Source organism: Olea europaea, chromosome 20 (assembly GCF_002742605.1).
Source record: "Olea europaea var. sylvestris chromosome 20, O_europaea_v1, whole genome shotgun sequence".
Classification (NCBI taxonomy): Eukaryota; Viridiplantae; Streptophyta; class Magnoliopsida; order Lamiales; family Oleaceae; genus Olea; species Olea europaea.
In genome coordinates this window covers 13,135,804-13,150,610 of record NC_036256.1, presented here as the reverse complement: position 1 = coordinate 13,150,610, position 14,807 = coordinate 13,135,804, and the positions used below count along the sequence as shown (strand labels likewise).

Below are 14,807 nucleotides of genomic sequence, written 5' to 3'. Positions count from 1 at the left end.
GTATTATGCTTTTTTGTTTTGTTCATATCAAGGATGATCAAGTAGCTCATCCGAAGAATCTTATATTATGTAATTTGAGTTTTGTATCTATGATGGTATGCAATTTCTGTTACCCCTCAGCACTTTTCTGTGTTTTCATTCACGGTACAAAAATGAAGAGAACAAGTCACACGTATTAAGCAGTTTGTCCGCATATGGTGGTCACCTTATATAAGTTTGGAAATTGATATTATTATAGACTGCTTAAATGTTAAATTCTGTATCACAATCTTTAAGTTAATTGCATAAGAAAATATTGAAATAAATTGGTTCTATTTGGTTTTGTCATCTTTGGGAATTTCTTAAGATTCCTTGATGAGAGAAAAATAGTAACTTCGAGTTCAAGATATAGTTCACAGGTACTTTGGCCGCTTCTTTTCTTCAGTTTAACTGGTTGCAAACTTAATGAAAATCGTTAACCAGAACCAGAGAGTATGATATCGAACTCGTTAGGTTTGGTGACTCAAATGTGTTAGGATTATTGTTGATTTAGAATTTGATCAAGTGGAATCCTAGAAATTGGTTATGAGTCTTTTGAAGATGCGTGTTAGACTTTTACTTGGAAAGGAAATCTAATAGCATTCAACAAAAGGAAATAAAATCATGTTGAAATTGGGTCTCATAATTATAATATATTTTCTTCTTTAAGGACTCTTTTAGGTTGGCCTATAAATACAAGGCTTCTTTGTCAGTTTTATTAGATGTAACAGATAGAAGCTAATTGTTAGATTGCTTTGTATTCTCCATATTATTGATTAAATGAACACCGTTCCTTTGCTTTAATCCTTTTGTTCCTCTTTACAATTTAAACCTTGTTTGGTGGTGTGATCTTGTTTACTTCAATATTGTCCTTATAATTTCGTTCTCTACAATCCAGTTTGGAATCAACGTGTGTTATTGGAGCTTCCGCGCCCAACAGAACTTAAACAAAAATTCATTGGCTAATGCTTATGGAGTGTTTGATTATGCAATTGAGAGCAAGAGCTTGATCGATTTGACTGCATACACGACATTAGAGAGTATACTAAAGTGGTTGAGTAAAGCTAGAGAACAAGGTATTGTTGTTTCATTTGAATATCCAGTACTTTTTCCCAAATGTTCCGAACTCCATAGCCTTGTTCATTCATTTATGGTTCATGTATGCCAGTAAATGTGTTTGGTATTCTCGTTCTCATGCTCTCCCTATTTTGGGGAAATTGGATTCAATATTATCTAGCCGTGATCTCTGTAATATTTTTGCTGTAAGCTCACAGTTTCATATGTAATTTAGAGACAAAATTCAAACAGATTGATGTCAGGGAATTTTACCAGACATTCCCTATTCTGTTCTTTGGTAGAAAGCATTGCATGATAACTTCTTTGAACATAAAACCATACTCATTTCTAAGGTTTAGAAGTGGTCGTTTGGGACAATGGGATCCTGCGCACACAAAAAGATTTGTTCATTCAAGTTCTCTGGAAATCTGTGATGAGTTGATGAATGATTTTCTGGCTTCTCCATTGCAAATGGTGGTCCTAGGAATCCAGCCACGACATTCATTCTCGTTTGAAGGCCTATAGCTTGGAATGTCTTGACAACTTCGAACAGAGATAGAGGAAACAAGTAGGGAGTCAGTATCTCTATTACATTAATGATCTCAATAGGTTTATTGTTTGCCTGACACCTGCTAACTCATTAGAAAAGCTTGAAACATGGATTGTTCAAATATTCTGTTCAATTGATGGTGCCGCTGCGTCTGACGTTCCAATTAAACCTGAGGAAACAGCAAAATAGGCCTTGTTAGTGGGAAGAGCATCATAGATCGTTCAAGATGCCTAAAGCAATTCGAAGGGCCACGGATTTTATATACATAAAAAATCAGTATTTCATTGGGAGCTCATATGATTGGAAACCATCAAGGAAGGTAACAATTGGGGGATATTAACACCTTGCACCTTTTACCAAAGGAGCTCTCGCTGAAGTAGATTTCTATATTGAACATAAGTTGATTTCTCTATTGACAGCCGCGCTTTTGTATTTCTACAAGATAATATTGATGCATGTTTTAAAATTTATTATTAGTCTCGTTATTGTTGTTCATATTTTTAGTCCAAAAAGTAATGCTATTGAATATTTTCATTTGACAATTAACAAATTAGGAATTTTATTTAATATGTACACAATCAAATAAAAAATGCTACTGAAAATGATACATTATATTCAATAAATGCTATAAATATTAAAATGTTATGATGAAAAAGAATGATATTGAAGATGTAATCATGATGATTAAATAATGTCATTAAAGTCAAAATTATAACGAAATAGAATGCTATTAAATTAAAAAAGACTGCATGACAAGAATGTTATAAATACTAAAACTACGACGATAATAGAATGTTATGTAAAAGTTTTTTCTATAGCATTTTATAATAGCATTCAAAAAATGTTATAATAGATATAAGACTTTTAATAACACCATTTACAATAGCATTCCGAAAAATGCTATTGAACATGATACAAAGCATTCTTTGCAAGCAATGGATGAGTTTATATGTTGTAGTGTGTGTATTAAGGTAACATATCCTCAGCATCCGTCATTTTAAGAGAGAAACCAAGGACTTCAATTTACTAACAAAAACAGACGTACAAATATCAAATTTATCAAAAGAGAAGTACTACTACGAGACAAAAGTTCAGAAGACGGCAAGAGAAAAAACTTCAATCTTGATGTTCAAAACAATAATTGACAGGTCGAAACTAAAAATATCTTTACTCTAAAATCATTCCTCCCCCATCTCCAATTGAGGGATAAAAATGCTTATTTATCTCAAGGAAATTAATTATGAATTCATGGAGAAATACCACAAAGGCAAAAACAATTCCATAGTGATTTGCATAGCTGAATATGATCCTTAGTCCGTTGAATGATTCTTGAAATGATCCAACAAGTGGTCTCTTTGACACTCTTCCTGTAAATTTTTGTCAACAAGTTAAGCAGTTTAGGAAGAGCACCATTATCAATGCTAATCTGGAAATCATTCAACAGAAGCAATTTTGAATTTTGAAAAAGATAACACTGCTTGACATCCTTAATTACGGAGTTAGCATTGAAATTCTTATTAGAGTTCTCCTTGGAAAGTGGTCAAGTATAAGGGTTGATTTCTCAGGATGATACTGAGCAAAAAAAATTGGTCATCAAAGAATTGCTTGTCTCTTTATATATCCACTAAAGAATTTTCTTAGACAAAGGGATCCCTCGAAATTGCGATTTAGCAATAGAAGCAACAAATCTATTTGCAAAATGAATATAACCATGAAGTATCAAGCGATGCATTTTTGACATCAATGTCAAGCACACCCCTCTCTGCTTAAGGTAAATATAATACACAATGAAAGGCAAGTGTGTAGACCATTGAAACTGATAGAAGACAAAATGGCCTAACATACCACATAACAACGAATTCATGTGCTTAAAAGGAAGTGTGCTAATTAAGGTTAAGAAGAAGAGCCAGCTGATACCTGAATATCGATATCATCTCCATATGAAACAATATTACCAACAGTGCACATGGCAGGAATAGAAACTAATGGCGAAGGATATCTGCGAACCACGAAACCAAATAAGCATAGCTACGAAGTTCAATAAACAAAAGCAAAGTTAGAAATCGAGAAACAAGGAACTATATCAAGTAGGATTTTTTCACTAACAGTAAAAGTTCAACCAAGCGAGGAAAAACACCAGCATTTATCACAGCTTGAATTATATCCTTTGTTCCATCAGTTAGATTGAGTAATGCCAAGCATGCATATTTAAGGACTTTTTTATCATCTGTATGAATCAGATGAGCAAGAGGAAGGAGGGCAGATTTCACCTGCTCAATAATTTCCAGAAGGAATTGGTTAAATATATAAAGGTCCAGCAGTATTGATATGCATCAAAATCGAACAGCAAAGCAATTAGAAGACAAACCTGGTCGAACTGAGGCAGTGGCTTTCCCTGACAAAGGTTTGACAATGTCCACGTTGCCTTTCTCATGATGGATAGTTTTGTTTTATCATTAAATTGTGCCAATAAGGGCATTAATATTCCATAAGTAAGGACAAGATCACGAGATTTTGTTGAGTCACGGGCAAAATATCCTAACACCTCAAGTGCCTACATTAAATAGTTGGCCATACAGTCAAAAGTAGGCACGAAATAAAAATCAAAGCTCGTGTTAGTCTTCATCAATTTGTAAGAAATTGGACGAACATCTCCCTAACATAGGGAGCATGGTGCTGCTACATCATTTAGTATTAAAAGGTGTTGCCTTTACTCAGCTGAAGAAAACGTAAAAGCAGCCACTGAACAATGTCATTTTTTGCACTAATTTAAGGCACAATTTTTCATCCCTGATCTTGACACATGACTGTTGGCCATCGCTATTTCAACTCAAGTTGGGGAGGTCAGGTTTTAATCAATTAATATAAGCCCTCGTTTGACAACCATTATTTGGAAAATATAGAGTTATGAATAGTGATTTTATATTGATAAGAGTGATCTTACATGCTTATCCTCCGACTTAAACTTGATAAATAATTCATGTTTGAGCGAAATGCTACCCAATTTAGTGTAAATATTATAATTGTAGGTAAAATCCATATTATGAAACATTTGTAGCAAAAAAAGGAAGGTTTTGAGATAATATAGAATTGATTCAGAGCTTTTGAAGGCTAACGGAATGCAGGGGATCGATAAAGAGTATTAAGAAAGCAATCAGAGGAAAGAACCAAGTTTTGATGCAAAATTTGACTTTTCAACTAATTTGCACATTTTTGGAACTTGAGAAAGACTACTTTAGATGATTTTTTAGGTTCTAGGACCAATGTGGAAGCTTTTGAAAGTTGTGATATCAAATATTGAAGAATTGGAGCAAAAAGAAACAAAAATGGACAAAAATGTTGAAGTAGAGACCAAACCACAACATTTCTAAAATTGAGGGGCTAACTTGGACTTGTTGAATAGTGACAAAACCAAAATTGATGAAATGAAAAGTTGGGGGATCAAGTTTAACAAAGCTAAAAGTTTAGAAACTTAATGTGCATTTTAATATTGAAAAGTAAAGATAATAATAAAAGTCAAGTGAAAAATGTAAAAAAGAACAAAAGACCGCATTGTTGTGAGACCCAAAAAGGAATTAATTTACATCAATCAATTCTCTGTTTATCATAAATCAGCTATTTGTGCACTTTTTCATTACTTCCATTGATTTATAAGATTATGATAAAAATCAAAATCTCATTTAATTATTTTTCCTCTTATAGAAGTTGGGCATAATTAAACCAATCATTAAATTATAATCCTTGTGGAAACGATGATTCAAACTTGTAGATTCACTTTATTGTTTGTTTAATTGACAATGTACATTACAATAAATCACAAGTTTTTTACGTCGTGGCCATAAGCTATTTTTGTTTGATAGTAATTTAAATTATATCTAAATTTTGTTTGAATTTTAGTTTGTTTATTTAGAAGCAGAGACCAGCAACAATATGAGATGAGAGATTCCGACGTTGATGACGACGACATTCTTGTGAGAGATATTTTCGTCATGCGATGGTTTAAGCACTAGCCAAAATTAATGAGGGTGACTTTTTAGTGAGATTCTTTCTCCCATTGATCATCAGGGCAAGACTTCCAAATATAGGGTGTGAACGTGGACCACATAAGTACAACCTATGAAATCTATGGATAAGTTTAGATGATCCAAGCCAGCAGACTCATAAACATACAACACGAGCAGCACACAAATTTCTATTAGGTTCGTTTGATTACAAAGATGAAATTTTGATTGAAAAAAATAATTTTCTGAAAATTGAATTGTCTAGAAATTATTTTACTGAGAATTTTCAATTATTGTGTTTGATTGATATAATTTTCTACGTTGAAAATATTGAAATAAAAATATTTTTGATGTTCGTTTGGCTTATTTTATATGAAAATTGTCAATTAAAAGGATATAATTTATTGGTATTGGGAATAAAATTTGTTTCCATTGTCAAAAAAAAACATAAAAAAAAAAAATCATCTATCTTTTGATGTTTGTTTGACTTTGTTTTACATGAAAATTATCAATTAAAAGAAAATATTTTTTTTACAATTAGAGATAGAATTTGTTTTCATTGCCAAATTTTTAAAAAAAAAAAAAAAAAAAAGTGAACAGTGCCCTAGAAAACCATATGGTGGGAATTAGTTCTCAATGAAGATCAAGAATATTCCAATTTTCAAGAAAAGCAAGAAAACCAAATTTCATGTAAAATTTTGCTATAATACCACAAAATGGATGGAAAATGGAAAAGTAAACAGTGCCCTAGAAAAACATATGGTGGGAATTAGTTCTCAAAGAAGACCAAGAAAATTCCAATTTTCAAGAAAAGCAAGAAAACCAAATTTCATGTAAAATTTGGCTATAACACCACAAAATAGATGGAAAATGGAATTTTCCATGGAATTTGGCCCTATCAAACATGGCCTAAAAAATCAAAATAGTTATAATTCCACTAATCCGCAATTAGAAAGGGAGATTTTCTATGAAAACTTCATTGTGCAATTGCTCATAACTTTGGATAATGGACCGACCATTCAACCAGAGGAAACAATTAAAAAATAAGAGCTTCTTGAGAATGAAGAATCAATCATAACGAAGCAATGCCATTAAATGAAGTCGTAATTATCATGCAATCCTAGTTCACATTAATTTTGGGGGGTGTAACTTCATTATTTTTATTGTGTTTGTTAGTGTGTTATGTGAATTGTTTTTCCAATTAAAAAAAATGCTATAAAAAATTGAAAATTTTGAAAAATATTATAAAAAATTCTTGTAATATATGTGTTTATATAAGTTGGATAGCCTTACTAGCAAATTATGGTACTTATATAAAACTATTCATGATTCATGAACAGTGACGAGGTGATGTTATTTGTGTTTATTTTGTTATTATACTCATTTATATGAGATTGTGATATCTTGAGAACAATAGTCCGGATGGTCATCATTTTTTTTAATTTGGTTACACTGATAAAAAAAAAGGTTGAATGAATTTTAGACTTGGATTGTTAATTTCAATATCACAAATTTACTTCAATGCTTTGAAATATTTTAAAACTATTTCATTGATTTATGATTTTGTGACAAATCAAGATCAAAATTGAAAAGATAACCACTCAGTCATATGAAAGGATAGTTTGGGGTGGTTGAACTGGCGTTAGGAACTATTTAGATCATTGGGATATGCCAAAATAGCCCAACTTTAATTCGGTTCATATTGAATATCTATGTGGAGTATTTTTAGCGAGCATGTGAACCCTACATATTAACCATAAGCTACGTGTCTGGCCCCAACTTCTCGTCCCAATAAAAGATATTGCACTAGTTTAGAAAGAAAGATATAAAAGAGAAGGGAGTAGTGGCCTGAATCGATAAAATAAAAAAAAAATGATGATTGAGCAGTGTTATCTATAATAGAGAAATAAAAAACAGGTAGGAAGAATCGCCTGGTGTTGATGTTATCAATATCCAAGGGAAATAGCAATATACAATGAGAATTATGAAAAGAAGAGAAATAGGAACAAATTTTATTTTTTTTGTTAGTGAAGATGCCAGCAATGGTTATATCGAAAGGTGCTGCACTTCCTGGGTAAATCTTGGATACTTAACTTGAGAGGTAATGATCTTTAGTGATGTTGATTTGCCTAGTTGAAGCTTGAAGAGACTCAAATCTAGGGAGAGTTATCACATATTGAGAAAATTGCTTAAATCAAACTAAATTTGAGTGTAGATGAAATGATTGTGTTGTGAAAGCAACCTTAGAATAAGCACTTGGGGTGAAAGATCAAATAATTGGGACATGCATCTCAAGACAGAAAAAGACTCAATATTGAGATCGAGAGATAACCAACTAAAGGCTTATAGTTATTAGATTGACTACGCGTGCACATACACATCAATTGAGTATCGGATAAGTAAAAAGTGGTTTTGATAACATGACTTACAATCCTTTTATGAATTATTTGAGCAATTTCAAGTTTGAGAAGGTTACTAGAAGCTATCAAATAAACTTTTATTGTTCTTTGATGCGAGTTCAGTATATAGTCTTGCTTGGGATGAACAAGAGTTTGACCTTGGAGGTATATGAGAAGTGTATTTTTACACGATTATTTGTGTTATTAAACTCAATAAATATTTGTCATTTGAGTGAATTTCTACCCAATTTAGTGTAAATATGATAATTATAGGTCAAAGTTGGACTAGAAGTCATTTGAAGCAAAAGCGAGGGTTTTGAGCTAATTTGAAGTTGATTCGGAGCAATTGAAGGCTAACTGAGATGTATGGGATTGAGGAGTATTAAGAGAGCAATCAGTGGACAATCGCAAGTTTTAGGATCGAATTTCAATTTATTGAAAGTTTGAGGACTAATATTCACATAACTTACAAAAAATAATGAGGTTTGGGGAAAACTATGAAATCTTTTGGAAGTTATAAGATCACATATTGAAGAATTTGGAGCAGAAAGGATTAGATCGAACGAAAATATCAAAATAAGGATCAAAGTACAAAAATACGAAAATTGAATTTCTAACTTAGAGATGTTGAAAAGTGAAATGACCAAAATTGGTTACATGAAAAGTTTCGAGGGGGGGGGTCATGATTAACAAAGTGGAAAGTTGAGAGACTTGGAGTGCAATTTAATGTTGAAAAGTAAAAAAATAAAACACCCAATTTCCAATCTCTCTCTCTCTCTCTCTCTCTCTCTCTCTCTCTCTCTCTCTCTCTCTCTCTCTCTCTCTCTCTCGAGAGAGAGAGAGAGAGAGAGAGAGAGAGAGAGAGAGAGAGAGAGAGAGAGAAGAAAGAAAAGGAGATTCATAGTTCAAGATCTTCATTTTTCCTCCTAACTCAGTGATGCACTCTAATTCTTTCTTGTATTTCTTCTCCCATGAAGAGTAACTAAATCCATATTTGGGATATATGCCTCAATATAATGTTGAACCTTAATTTTGATTATTGCATTTTGATTTTAATTGATATTGGTGCATTGTTTTTATTTCTTTTCATTGTGACTTTGAATTATTTGATCATTAATTCAATAATTTGTGAACAATAACAAATTGGGAGATGAGTTATTTGTTTAGATCATGTAGTAAATTTCGGAATTTGGGGAGAACGAGTGATAAAATTTTACTAATTTTGATGTAATTAATTGAACAATTTGGTGATTGAGTTTTCTTGATTATGGCTTATCTTGATTCACATAGAAACATAGTGAACAGACTTGGTTTGATTAGAATTAGTTTGAACTGGAGTGACATAAAATAATTAATTTAGAATAATTCAATTGGGTAAGCATAACAAATTATTGTCGAAATTTGGAAATTCCAATTAAGGGGATAATTATCTAAGTAGTGTCATTTAGCACCACTAATGTTTAATACATGTCTAGGTGGCAACACTAGAGTCATTAAATTACAAGTTCAATTAAATGAATTACATAATTTCACCTTTAATCGAACCTATCATATAATAATGCCATACAAGCTAGTGCTCAGCACTACTAGTGGTAGATAGTATTATTCTCACTAGTTAACTATGGTAAACTCGCAAATTTTAACACATTTCATACATCAAGTAGAACCATAAACTATCTATTTACACAATTTTTCATTAATTTAATCAAGTGGTCCTCATTGGAACGATAATCCATGCTCTTATGTTTACTTTACTACTTGTTTAATTGATATCATACACTAGCAATAAAATCAGGACACCTACCTGTTCGCGAAGAACATCCTCGGGAGAACTTAGAAGTCGCACAAAAATGGGAACCGCGCCACAATCAATCAGCATGTTGATGTTATCAGATGAACATTTTGAAATACTTGTTATAGCCAATGCTGCCTCACACTGGAAAATGAATTACTCGATGTATTTAGCAATTGAGACACATGAAATAAACAAGAGGAAGCAATTAATATCACAAATTTAAACCTGAAGTAGCGGGTAATCATCTCTATCGAGAAACTCAAAGAGTCGAGGAACAACTCCAGGTGTTACTTCCTTAATTGGGTCTGTGGAAACAAATTGAAAGAAAATGGAATCAAAGATATAAGAGAAAATAGCGTAAATAGAAATAAGATTAATATCAAATTAATTGGCTTCAATAAAAGTAAATTAATTGATTACCATGTAAAAGAAGTGTGTAGAACTGTTTTGTAGCCTTAAGTAGCAGTGTGTCGGCATTTGACCCAACTATAATTTCAGCCTCCGCTTCCTTTCTCTGTTCCAATTGGAGAAATTAACAATGAAGTTTATATAACAATTTCTATACACTAGTTCTACTCAATTAAAATTTCCCCACATAATTACTTACTAGAAAAAATAAATAATTATGCAATCTAGAGTGATTTAAAGAAAGAAAAAAAAATGATGATGCTTGCTAAAATTTCATTACAACGACCGTTAAATTTTCTTAAGGTAGAAATATGATCAGATATTAGCAGCAGTAAGAGTGGCTAGAGGAATAATTTTTACCACTCGGTAGATGTTTTCGATTATGTAATGGACATGAACTTGAAGGCTATCATTTCCCCAGTTCTTTTGTTCTTCTTGTATTTGCTTTGCCGAAGTCACAGCTGAAGGGCTAGCGTCATCCAAGTCAATGATTTGAAGCGTTGGTATATCTCCAATACTACAAGGGATCTCCTTTAGTTCGAAGCACTGCCTAAGAATTAGGTGCTCAAGCCGTGTGAAGCGAGTGTCATCAGCCTTCCAATGCACTAGATCTATTTCGCGAAGTAGCAGAAATTTTAATTTGCGAAATTCTCCTTCCGTTGGCTCCCATTCTGGCCCAACAAAGGAGTTACGTAGCAGTTTGAGCACTTCTAGATTGGGCATTGAACCAACAATAGTCATATGTTTCCAAGGAATTCTGCAACCCTCTAAAGTTAACTTTTTAATATTTGGTGGGAAAGTGAAATTCGGAGGGACTCTAACATGTCTATATTCGCTTATGAGTTTCAAAGTCTCGAGTTGAGGAAGATTAACCAAATTACCTAGAGAAAAGGGAGTCATTTTCAAATCTTCAATCAAAATTCCTAACTTCTTTAGATTTGGAACTCTTTCAAAGATCTCCTTGGTACTGCTGGAACTACTCACTTTCGACAATGTTAAAAGGTTTTCTAGAGCTAAATTCTCCCCATCTATTTGTGATCTAGTAGGGCATGGCAAGTAACACATCCCGAACAGGAGATGCCTTAACTGTGGCATCCTCCATATTTCCTCTGGAAGATTTACTTCTTTGCAATCTACAATTAAGGTCTGTAGATTCCAAAGAAAATCAGGTAATGGTTTAGGTATGGAAATTTTCCCATCACAGGAGAAAGCAAGGTACCTTAAGTGAACTAATTTTATTTCTCCAATTGGGAAACCATCTACTTTTCCTTCAGCAAGATCCAACACCCTGTTCAGTGGAAAACGTTCTCCATCACCTGATTCATAAATCTCGCTAGCAAAATCAGAACACAAAGTAGCATGGACTGGTGGAAAGGATTCCATGGATGGATTGACATTTGAATTGTCACTGTTCGACAATTCATTGTGAAAAACGTTGAAATCTTTATCTGTGACTCGAAAAAACTCCTCCTCAGCTTTTCTTAAGCACTGGTCCCTTGTCATATCATGGATGCCACAGGTTTTTATCTCTCCACTAGAACTCCTCTCACGAACCAAAATAAGATTTCTGGAAACTAGCTCTTCCAAATATTCCTCTGCCAATTCTTCCAGGGTTCTATGTCTGACTGGTTCTATAAATCCCTCTGCAACCCATAACTTGATGAGTTTGGAGACACGGATTTCATCATCTTCTGGAAAAATTCCCATATAAAGTAAGCATGCTTTGAGATGATGAGGCAAGTAATCGTAACTTAAAGATAGTATTTCTGAGCAGTTTGCATCTGTTGCAGTTGCAACTGACTTGACATTTTCTGCAACATACTCCCAGTGATCTTTTGTCCTGTTGGCTTTGGAAAGGTGGCCGCCAATCACGACAAGGGAAAGTGGAAGTCCTTTGCAATTTTGTGCAATCTTCTTTCCAGTTTCCTCCAGTTCACGAGGGCAAGAATCGTCCCCAAACACCGTCTGACAAAGTAGATTCCAACTGTCCGTCTCATTTAGAAATTGCATATGATGGGAAGAGTGATGGGGGTCAACCACACTCGACATGCGTGTTGTCAACATGATCCGGCTTCCATTCTTGTCGTCTGGAAATATCCTTCTCAAAGAATCCATAGCCTCGGGATCCCAAACATCATCCAGCACAAGAAGATACCTCCGACCTTTTAAACTTTTATATAGATACTCTCTTAATTTTTCAGTACTAGTTTCATGACGCATTTCAGCACTGAGTAGTTCCATGGAATCCAGAAGTCTCAGCAAGACTTTTCGCTCATCATATTCATGAGAAATTGATGTCCAGGCACGAGTGTGAAAATGTTCTTCAATAAGTGGATCATTGTAAACAGATCTAGCAATTGTGGTCTTGCCAATGCCTCCCATGCCAATAATAGAGATGACTTGGAGAGTATCTTGATTTCCAGTGAGTCGATCCTTTATTTGAATCAAATCATTATCAACCCCGACCATAGCATTATCGCCGCTTGAAGCAAGTGTTGACAAAACGGTTGGCAAAGAAGTCATCTGGCTCTGGTGCAGATCTGTTGCGCCCCACAGTTCCTTAAGCTTAGCCGCCTTTGTCTTAATAGAATCAATTTCACCTGTTACTTCTTCCAAGTTATCACAAAAAGTTTGGTCTCCATCTTGTCCTTCTTTGAAACCTTCCTCACCAATAATTTTTGACATATGTGACTCGATGATACCTACAGCTTTGTACGCTGCATCTCGAATTTCCCTTTCCAAACGTCGTAATTCCTCGTTCCTTATCTGGCAAGAATCATCCAGAAAATCAAGTAAGAAACTCAACTTCTCCTGGAGAGATTTAATTTGTTGGTCCTGAAGAGGAGTCTGGTGTTGTTCTAGATGAGGATTTGATATCTGCTCCAGAATCTGACTGAGAGATAATACAGCAGCATAAGCCATCTCTGATTTCTTCACAGAATCTGATTGAGAGATAATAACACGAAATTACGGCCCATCTTAAAAAGTGGTGGTGGAGGGAAGGGATGAAACAAGATTACAGAGGGAAAACAGGGATGGGTATTATAACACGAAATTACAGCCCACTTTAAACAGGTGGTGGTTCTGTGAGGTGGGTGGAGGAATTGAGTTGAGGAAGGGTTGAAGAAGAGTGCGGAGAGTAAAAAAGGAATGGGTGGCGTGTCTATGTATGTGCTTGCAAGTATTATTAGTTTCTTTGTCAAATTTGAACGGCCACATTATTATAACAAAAGTTGTTACATCATACCAGACAATTTCCCCGCTTTCAAGAAAATATACATCAACTTGTACTCAAGAAAAAATCTCATTATCCAAAATTCATTTTTTCCCAAACTCATTATCCATTACACATTTTCACAATAAATTATTTTGCACTTTAATCCAAAACTTTTAACTCCAAAATATTCTCCAAAACTTCACTATCACAAAACCAGTCTTTATAAAATTAAACATATGCTGAATAACTAAATTATCATAGGAGAAATTGCAGCTTTAGTACAGATTCTATACTCTGCTAGAAAATATATCCTAATCCGCCATATTTCCTGGTTGATGACATCCATTTAATTAACAGCTAATTTCCACATTACCACTTATCTTTTGGGTTCCCTACGAAAATGTTAATTATTATTGCAATTCTCACACTTTTAACATCATTTCAGCCTTTTACTGTGGAAATCATTAATTTTGTTAGATCTCGTTTATTTGACTATTAAAAATTTTACAAGCTAATATTTTGACAAAAAAAATTCTAACTTTATTTAAAATTAAAAAAAAAAAGCTAGGAAAGGAATAAAAATAGATTTAAAAAAAAGGTCACAGCAAATAAAAAATGGAAAAAGGCTTCATGGTGTTTTTTGTATATTTTTTTTCTTTTCCATTTCTTTGTTTTTCGTTTTTGTTTTTGGTTTTGGTATTGGTTTTGTGTGTGTGTGTGTGTGTGTTTTTTCCAAACAATTAAAATTAAGAATATTGTCGTCTTTGCAATAAAATTATTGACCTTTTAACAATCAAATTAACCGTAGCGGATGAAAAAGGTCATTTAACACTATATATATATATATATATATATATAATGCCACACTCCAACCAACCCCATTTGTGGTTGATTTAGTTAAAGATTTCAAATCCATCCCGTTGGCTCTTGGATTTTTCCTTTTCTTTAAATTTACTAAAGAATATAAAAATAATGTTTGTTAAATATGCATCCTGTCAATAAAATGAAATTTAATGAATTTATCAACCAATTTTGCTGAATTATTCAATATTTTACGCATATAAGCCTCTGTTTGGTTTTGTTAAAAATCATGTTTTTAGTAGAGTTCGATAAAATTTAATGAATTTTGTGGTTCAAAAATTAATAAAAAATGTGGTACCATGAAATATTTGATTGAAAATGAGTTTGAACAAAAATGAGGACAAATGGTGGTTAAATTTCTCTTTAATAGAGGATTGACGAAGTATTTGAGAAAGGTTTTTCGAGCTTATAGATGAGGATTTGATATCTGTTCCAGAATTTGATTGAGAGGGAAAAAAATAAAATAAAAGCAGCATGAGTCACCTTAGATTTCTACACAGTT

At 33.2% G+C, this 14,807-nt stretch overlaps 1 protein-coding gene across 3 annotated transcripts; it reads right to left on the bottom strand.

The window, feature by feature from the left end:
- Positions 1–1,327: 1,327 nt before the first annotated feature.
- LOC111369683 (putative late blight resistance protein homolog R1A-3) lies at positions 1,328–13,395 on the bottom strand. Of its 3 annotated transcripts, XR_002698217.1 has the most exons (10): positions 10,588–13,395; positions 10,240–10,333; positions 10,045–10,124; positions 9,829–9,960; positions 3,993–4,178; positions 3,731–3,894; positions 3,542–3,623; positions 2,885–2,991; positions 1,704–1,793; positions 1,328–1,617 (listed from the first exon to the last, which is right to left on the bottom strand). XR_002698217.1 is itself a non-coding variant. In XM_022991288.1 (8 exons), the coding sequence occupies exons 1-8, from the start codon at positions 13,147–13,149 to the stop codon at positions 2,935–2,937; spliced, it is 3,357 nt and encodes a 1,118-aa protein (XP_022847056.1). In that variant the 5' UTR covers positions 13,150–13,395; the 3' UTR covers positions 2,647–2,934. The 3 variants fall into 3 exon arrangements, 1 of the variants encoding a protein (XP_022847056.1); XR_002698216.1 differs by having other exon boundaries at positions 1,328–1,793; XM_022991288.1 differs by lacking the exons at positions 1,328–1,617; positions 1,704–1,793 and having other exon boundaries at positions 2,647–2,991.
- Positions 13,396–14,807: the final 1,412 nt, after the last annotated feature.

Bases quoted from the DNA above. Each gene is read 5' to 3' on its own strand.
- LOC111369683 (XM_022991288.1), bottom strand. From the start codon at position 13,149: ATGGCTTATGCTGCTGTATTATCTCTCAGTCAGATTCTGGAGCAGATA. The intron at 10,125-10,239 runs GTAATCAATTAA...TTGTTTCCACAG, and splicing joins CTACACACTTCTTTTACATG to ACCCAATTAAGGAAGTAACA. The intron at 9,961-10,044 runs GTTTAAATTTGT...TTCATTTTCCAG, and splicing joins ATGATTACCCGCTACTTCAG to TGTGAGGCAGCATTGGCTAT.